Source organism: Prunus mume, linkage group LG5 (assembly GCF_029339155.1).
Source record: "Prunus mume cultivar Tortuosa linkage group LG5, ASM2933915v1, whole genome shotgun sequence".
NCBI lineage: Eukaryota > Viridiplantae > Streptophyta > Magnoliopsida > Rosales > Rosaceae > Prunus > Prunus mume.
In genome coordinates, this window is record NC_142702.1 from 2,949,739 (window position 1) to 2,958,502 (window position 8,764).

General features: G+C 47.6%; 1 protein-coding gene across 1 annotated transcript; it reads left to right on the forward strand.

Moving 5' to 3' along the window:
* The first annotated feature begins 403 nt into the window (after positions 1-403).
* Positions 404-3,351, forward strand: ATAB2 (RNA binding protein). The gene is made up of 5 exons (XM_008233041.2): positions 404-1,022; positions 1,134-1,203; positions 2,157-2,328; positions 2,462-2,605; positions 2,961-3,351. The coding sequence occupies exons 1-5, from the start codon at positions 523-525 to the stop codon at positions 3,218-3,220; spliced, it is 1,146 nt and encodes a 381-aa protein (XP_008231263.1). The 5' UTR covers positions 404-522; the 3' UTR covers positions 3,221-3,351.
* The last annotated feature ends 5,413 nt before the right edge of the window (positions 3,352-8,764 follow it).

The following is an 8,764-nucleotide window of genomic DNA, read 5'->3' on the forward strand; positions in this document are numbered from 1 at the left end:
ATAATTCTAGCAGCTCTTTTTTTTTTTTTGGGCAGTAGAGTGAAGAGAAAAACTTGCATGTTCCGGTTTATATCTCATCTCTCTCGTCATGTGACAAAAACATCAAGGTTTATATCCTAGACTCATGTCCCATTTTGATCTTCACGCAATCTGATTAATCACATTCACTTTGCTGTATATTTTATAATGAACAGTTTATAGGCATTCATTAATGTGACACATAACATGATAGATATTTACTGGTTATAAATGAATGAGGTCTGCTTTAGGAATTTTCAGCCATTTTGGAAAGGAATACAATTCTCATTAACAAAACAAAACAAAAAACAATAACCATGGGTGTCCAAGACAAGTGTTAGGGTGTCTATAGAATCCATTGTTGAAAGGATCAGAACCCAAAGCATCTGGTGGCCCATGCTTTGCATGCCATCCAGCTCCTCAGACAGATATGAGTGGTGGAGAAATAACTGCTAATAACAGTTTCTTGCGAACTCCATCGAACTGCTCTGCTACTATACTTCCATGGCGAGCTTCAGCTTCACCACCAGAATCAGAACCCCTACGCTTCAATCTCACAAACCCATCTCCAAGTTCATCTCTCGCACTAAACCCATCAAAATCTCATGTAATCTCTCCACCAATCCTTCAAAAAACCGACCAAAGCTGCTCTGTCTTCGTGCAAATTCTGTGTCATCAGAAAGCTCAGTTTCAACAACACAAGATCAAGTAGACGAAGCAATTGATGAAGAAGACGATGACCCAACTGCTGAAATGAGCTATCTTGACCCGGAAACCGACCCGGAGAGCATTTCGGAGTGGGAGCTCGATTTCTGCTCCAGACCCATTTTGGATATCAGGGGAAAGAAGGTTTGGGAACTTGTAGTTTGTGATGAATCTCTTTCTCTGCAGCACACCAAGTACTTCCCCAACAATGTCATCAACAGCATTACTTTGAAGGATGCTATTGTGACCGTTAGTGAAGAATTAGGGGTCCCTCTCCCAGATAAAATCCGCTACTTCAGGTAAAATTTGTTTTTGCATTATGTATGCTTTCTTGGATTGTGCATACTTGAAACCATGTCACTTGGGAATGGTTCAATTCGTATGATTGCGTTTTGTTCAATGGATTATAGGTCACAGATGCAGACAATTATAACAAAAGCGTGCAACGAACTTGGTATAAAACCCATTCCCAGTAAACGGGTTAGTATGTTTTTTCCTTATCAATTGTATAATTTTCGGAACTTGTATGGATAGCGAAATCATTTTTTCAATCACACAACTAAGTCTGAGGACATTTTTACTAATCAAGTTACTTAAGAAAGTTCAGCTGATAATAGCCTAGAGAATTTAAAGGGGTACAGAGTTGAAGGTTCTTCTTTATTCTTTTGTTTTGTTTTGAAATGCTCAAATACACTTGTTATTTCCTTCTCCGCTAGAGAAAGATAATGAAGATTTGCATGAATTTTATCTGGTGATTGGTACGTAACATAATCATCTATTGGCATTTAGCCAGCTCTCTCCTTTGGAAAAATTTATGTTGATTGTTTTCTTTTGTTTAAAAACTATCACCAGAAAGAAATGCCCTTGTATTGTGTTGATGTATGTTGGACTACATTAGTGGTAAGACTTACCTGTGCTTAACACTCTTGCTCAGCGGTCTAAGTAGATATTATCGTGAACTCTAATGTAGGCTCTATAATGATGGAGCATGAGAATGGGGGATGAGGTTAAATGTAGTAAGCATTAGATAAATTTAGTATATGTTTGTCTCACTGAGAGTGTCCATTCTCCTTGTGGAGGCTCTATTCTTCTAGTTTCTCTTCCGTTTTGCATCACTTGTTGACATGGATTTTTAATCCAATCCCAAGTAGTTGAAATTCCTTAATCCAAGTATTTTGTTCTACTTAATGATATAAAGCACAGATTATTACGATGATTGTTCACACCTTTTTTGGAACCTATGTTAACAAGACACTACAACGGACGTTCAAATCATATGTAACTTTCAAATGTGGTGATACTACAACACAGATGCAGAACTTGCATGTCTGCAGAACTAGTGTACATGAGTATAGTAATGGAGCTTGCTTTGGTTTTCTGGTAAAACTGCTATGCTCTGTCTACTTATTGTCTTGGAACTTTGCTTCTTTCAGTGTCTCTCGTTGCTTTTATGGTTGGAAGAACGCTACGAGACTGTATACACACGCCATCCTGGTTTCCAGAAAGGATCTAAGCCACTCCTTGCAGTAGATAACCCATTCCCAATGGAACTTCCAGAAAATCTTGTTGGGGAGAAATGGGCCTTTGTCCAATTGCCCTTTTCAGGTAAAGGACTTGCTAATGAAGATTTCTGAGTCTTGACAGATGTAACAACTCACATCCTGTCACCTGCCTTAACCACCCAATATTTCTTTTTAACATCTCCTGTTCCCACACTAATTCTAACTCCTGTTTTCAGCTGTTCAAGAGGAAATCTCATCCTTGGACACAAACCTCGTGTTTGGGGCAAGTCTAGATTTGGATTTATTGGGGATTGAAATTGATGACAAGACGTTGATTCCAGGATTGGCTGTTGCATCTTCACGTGCTAAACCACTAGCAGGTGTATATTCTCTCCAATACCATCTTCTGGTCTGTTTATAACATGGCAATTTCTTTCTCCTTACGATTATTCAATAAACTGCGAATATCTATATAGATGTTCTGTTCTGGGTACAGAAAGCATCACATGCTAATAGCTAAACCGTTGATCGAGTGGATTCTAATTTGAACATGTGGTCCAGAATGTTAATGTATACCATGTCAGGTTCTTTGACTAGATAACACTATCCTTCAAGGGATATTGTGATACGTTCTCCTTGAATCTGCTCTCTTATTCCTGTTGTGTCTTATACAATTTTCTGGTGTTCCTGTAACCATAAGAGATCATAATCACATCTTTCTATAAACTGTTGCAGCTTGGATGAATGGGTTGGAAGTTTGTTCAATTGAAGCCGATTTGTCACGGGCTCGCTTGATTCTTTCTGTTGGAATTTCCGGGCGATATATTTATGCTACCTACAACAAAACTCCTGAAACAACAAGTGAAGCTGAAGCTTGGGAAGCAGCAAAGAAGGAATGTGGAGGTTTGCACTTCCTTGCAATCCAGGGGGACTTGGATTCGGATGATTGTGTTGGATTTTGGCTTCTACTGGACTTGCCACCTCCACCTGTATAGAGTGTAATCAGTCCAGATAAATTTTAAAAAGAAGTTACTTTTACACATTAATTTCTCAATTATATAGCTTCATGCTTTCTAGTTGCAGAAATGATTGCAAATATTCCTTTAGAGCTGAGTTTTCTCATTAAGGTTTTTTGCCCTTCTTGATTTTTATGACTTGGTCTCAGATCACATATGCATCATTCTATTTCTTAGAAAAGCTGAAAACGGGAAATCAAGCTCATTATCCGGGGTCCGTATGTGGTGGTGGGTATGAGGTTCGGGGCTCTTAAATTTAATTCAATGTATGATGTTGACCCCTCAAAAGCTATGAAAAAACAAAACATGGATCTGGTAAGGGTGCGGAGCTGCAGCTTTTAGGCGATGGGTTTGGTGTTGTTGCGGGAGGGATGAAGGTGGTGGGAGGGAGGGGTGGTCAGCGGAGAGTAGGGCCTGGGGGGAGAGAGAGAGAAGTGAGGTTTGTTTTAGCATTGAGTTACCTGTAATTGATTAAAAAAGAGTCAAAAAGCTGCTTTTGATTCATGTAGTTTACCACTTTCACTCTTCTGTTTCCGTCGTTTTAATTTGGTTAATTTCAATTTGGTCAATTTCGCGTTTCAATTCGAAGAATCCTCAATTATGTCAAATTTTTTTGGTCCCTCCATCAACCCCATCCCACCCACCCTCTACACCAGATCTCAACGCGAATCGGCGATGACGAAGACGATCCGTCCGTTATCCGACCGGGTGTCACGCAATGACTTCGGAAGCGGGAACATAACTAGAAGCGCGAGCGCCCAATACAATGTTTATACCAAAATGAACAGCCAATGAACGCATGACACGTGGCTAAACCATGGCCATTTAGCGCCTTCGGCACATACCTTCGGTAGAAGACCTACCGATCGCAAGATTAGGGCAACCTCGCCCCTCGGGACGCGTGGCGATCCCGATTAATGTCCGAGTCCCACATCGAAATTCTAAACAAGTCGCACGCCTCCCAAGGCCTATAAAGGAGGATAATCATCCCGGCTTGGAGGTAATCAATCGAACTTACGGCATACCGCCTATTGATCGTAGTTCAAACTTACTTAATCCGTACTTACTTAAGCATCGGAGAGCCTTTGGCGGTATCACACCGGTGCCCTAGGATTACCGTGTGTTTGCTATCTTACTGGATCGCACACCCTACCGAGGACATCGGATCGAAGAGATCTAATCACTAAGTTACGCGGAAAGTACTAAACCATTTTTCAAGTCAGCTTTGGCGCCGTCTGTGGAAATCGATAAAATCAACCTACAATTCCTAAAAACAAATGGGAACCACTTCAGACCACGATTCCTTTCGGGGACGGATTATCAGACGGTATGCCAAGCGGAGCAAGCCCCGTGGCTGCACCCTAGCACCCCTTTCGGTAATCCTCCGACGCCTGCACCACGGTCGGCGGAGCTCTTGGCTCAAATGACCTCCCTCCGGAAGGAGATGGCTAAACTCCAAGAACGTAACAATCTCCTTTCGTCCAAAGTGGATGAAACCCAACGGTTGCTTAATCAGCAGGAAACACAAAACATTCGGACCACCGAATCTTCCCAGTCGCAGACCCCGGTCGGCGGGAAGGGAAAGCGAGGCAAAGGCAACGCCGCGCCCTCAAGCGGTGGTGGTCCCGGCACCCCGAACCAACCTCACGTGCGAAGAAGGTCTACACCGATTGTCGTCATCGGATCAACGACAAGAAGGATGCCGAACGGCATAGGTCCCCAATCCGAATAAACGCCCGTTTGGCGGACTCGGATGAGGGTCCGGGGATAAGTCACCCATCCGGAGGGTTCAGGTTTGGATTCGACCGAGTCCGATGATGAGTACGTCCCGGCAGGGGCAACGAATCAAGCTACCGTTCGGAAGCTCCTCCGGAGTACTCAAAAGCGCGAACACCAAGTCCGAGGAGAACTTCCGAAGACTTTAGTTCCGAAGAGTCCCAGTAGAGACCCGCCATCCGCCTACTCTTTCAAAGAATGCAAAAGATGGAGGATGACCAAACCCACCCTGTGTCCACGATTGGGGAAAACTTCGGCCGGGACCGTTTACGATCGCATCAAGAGGTCCAGATCGGACAGGAGGTACAGCCGTTGCGCATTCCTTTCTATCTTGGTGTGGAAGACCCATTGACGCACCTTCACTCCTTCCAATCGGCGATTGGGTGTAAGGGCCTCGGCGACGAGGACAATGTCTGCTGTTTCCTCGTCCCTTACGGAGCTGGCCCGGTTCTACCGTCTCGAGCGGACGGTACACACCTTTGACGAATCAAGCAAATCTTCCTCAACCATTTCATGATCCAGACGGACCGTTTGTATTCGCGATGATCTGTACGATTCAAAGGGAGGACGAACCCTTACACGAATACGCAGCGCGCCACAGTACTCGAGGTGTCTCGAAAGCGGACGATAGGGCTGCCTACGGCGCCTTCAAGAGTGGCTTACGGTCCTCTCACTTCCGGTACCTTGTGCACGGTAGCAATGGCGACGATGACAAGTTGATGAAGCGGCGGCGGTCCATGCGAAGCCGAATACTTCAATTCCAAACCGGGCCTTCGGCTCGGAAGGAGGAGTCGGCAACCAAAGTTATCCGGACCGGACCGACGACTTGATGGCAAGACACAAACGGAAGGGCGGCCGTGACGGCCGTCAAGGGAACTCAAAGAAGGGACGCGGAAATGCGGTCGTAAAGACCAAGCGGGCTCCCTACGAATCACGATCGTGCTCGGAAGTCTTCACCTGCTGAACACAACCTACGAGACCGTTCTAATGAACGAGCACGACCAGATTCCAAAGCCAACCAACCGAAAGCACGGTCGGCGGGATAATCGGATATCGCAAATTCGCGATACCACCAGCGACCACAATACCAAGACTGCATCGGTCGAGAAAAATTGTCGAGCGCTGATTCGTGAAGGAAAGTTGGATCGGACCTCGCCAGCCACCATAGGCCCGCCGAATGCGAATCGGCGGATCAACATGATCCACATGATCGCGGCGGTCCCACTCGGCAGACCCTCAAACCGTTCGTAAGCGGTATGTGCGTGCCGCCCATCGCCCTCGTGTCTTCGGCATAGACGACGATCGGAGCCGTAAGTTGCAGAAGGTGGGATGGGAGCCCATCACATTTTGTGAAGAAGAGGAGGAGGGGATCATCTACCCTCACGACGACCCGATGATCATTCGTGCCGAGATCGCCGATTACGATGTGGGTGGTCTGATTGATACCGAGCTCGGTGAAGCGTAATCTTTGCCGATGCGTTCAAGGGATTGGGGATTGCCGCGGCATGGTCAATCGGCAAATCACACCTCTACTCGGCTTTTCGAGACTGGTCCAACGGTCGGTAGCATCACCGCCATCGCCTTGGCGTCGCCCAGAAAACAATGACCTACGATCAATTCCTCATTGTCGATTCCCGACAAAGACATACAACGTCATCATCGGACGAACGGCACTCACCAAGGTCAAAGTCCACTTGTCGCCCCACATGTTGCGATGAAATTCCCAACACGCAAGCGACGGAGCCATCCGGCGATCACCGACACGGGACGTGCTATGCCACGGCCCTCAAGTCGGTAGCCAGCAAACCGCCAATGGAAGCCATGACCTTGGGGACTACCGAACGGTAACGAACTCATTGACGACCCGGGAGGAAAACCCAACGCCGATGGCACAGCCCGCCGAGGAGCTCGAGACCATAATCCGAACAAGGAATTCCCGATCGGTGGGTGAAGATCGGCACCAATCTGGACCCCGACCTCCGAAGGCGTTCATCGACTTCTTACGGCGCATGCGGAGGTCTTCGCTGGTCTTATGACGATATGCCCGGCATATCACCCGATGTCATCGACCATAAGCTCGGATCTCCCGCCACAAACCGATCGAGCAAAGCGCCGATCGTGCGATGCCGAACGGTATGAGGCGTGCGTGCGAGGTTGACAAGCTCAAAGCTATCGGCTTTATCGGGAAGCTACGCACCGCTTGGCTTGCCAACTCGGTCATGGTTCTAAGGCCGAGGAGGATGGCGAATGTGTCGACTATACCGACTTGAATAAGGCTTGTCCGGCGATGCTTCCCACTACCAGGATCGACCGGCTCGTCGATGCCACCGCCGGCACGAGCCGGCTTCATGGACGCGTATTCAGGATACAACCAGATCTTCATGGACCCTGCCGATAGAGAACATATGGCATTCATCACGGATCGCGGTTTGTACTGTTACAATGTCATGCCCTTCGGCCTGAAGAACGCGGGGGCAACTTACCAACGGCTCGTCAACCGGATTTTTGCTAAATACATCGGCGGCATCATGGAGGTATATGTCGACGACATGTTGGTAAAAAGCCGAACGGCAGGGGATCACCTGGAAAACTTGGCCCTCATGTTCGGTATTCTAAAGGACTACCGAATGCGGCCAACCCGGTGTGCCTTCGTGTATCTTCCGTAAATTTCTCGGGTTCATAATCACCAAAGGGGAATCGAGGCCAATCCCAAAAAATAAAAGCGATAATCGACATGGAGACGCCAAGACGCAGAAGGACATTGAGCCTCACCGGACGTGTCGCGCTCGACACGCTTCATCTCCAAGGCTACCGACAAATGTGTACCGTTCTTCAAAGCTTTGAAAGGGGGCAAACATCATATCGCATGGACACCCGAATGCGACCAGGCATTTCAAAACTTGAAGAACTACATGAGCCAGGCACCAATGTTATCGAAACCGTTGCCAGGCGAGGTACTACTCCTATACCTTTCGGTATCCAACACCGCCGCTAGCTCGGTATTGATAAGGAAGCCGAGAAGGCGGAGCTATCGATCTTTATGTCGACAAGGCGCCCAGAGCGCAGAGCTTCGTACCCACCCTTGGAGCAACTAGCACCGCCCTGGTCGTCTCGGCACGAAAACTTCGCCCCTACTTCGGCCCACGAAATTACTGTTCGACGAACCGACCTCTTGGTGTATCGCAAAGCCGAAACATCCGGCCGATTGGTCAAATGGGCAATCGAGTTGGGAGAATTTGACATACAGTTCAAACCAAGGCCTGCAGAAAAAGGCCAGGCCGTTGCCGACTTCATCTCCGAGCTCACACCTCCTGCGCCATTGGAGCCATCATCACCAAGCGCCATTTCTCTTGCACCAGATAGGACGCATACCGAAAGTTTCGACACTTCCGTCCCTCTCTGGGTCCTGCATGTGGATGGCTCGGCAAACCAGCAAGGTTGTGGCGCCGGGCTGGTATTAACCACTCCGGACGGTAGCAAAATTGAGTATGCCCTCCGATTCAACTTCCGGACTTCCAATAACGAGGCGGAATATGAGGCTCTCTGGCGGGCCTTCGGCTAGCCAAGAGCATGAGCGCAAGGCGGATCAGCATTCACAGTGACTCCCACTCATAGTAAATCGGATAACGGCGGACTTCGCAGCGAGGATGCCTCCATGTCACCTACCTCTCGGCAGCTCACCAACTACTACGAAATTCCGGGCCTACGAGATTGGCAGATCCCGGTCGAAAACAGCCACGCCGACGC

What these genes read in the sequence shown, in the direction of transcription:
- ATAB2 (XM_008233041.2), top strand. Translation starts at nt 523, where the DNA reads ATGGCGAGCTTCAGCTTCACCACCAGAATCAGAACCCCTACGCTTCAA. An exon ending in GATAAAATCCGCTACTTCAG is followed by an intron (nt 1,023 to 1,133) that starts GTAAAATTTGTT and finishes AATGGATTATAG; the next exon opens with GTCACAGATGCAGACAATTA. An exon ending in ACGTGCTAAACCACTAGCAG is followed by an intron (nt 2,606 to 2,960) that starts GTGTATATTCTC and finishes AAACTGTTGCAG; the next exon opens with CTTGGATGAATGGGTTGGAA.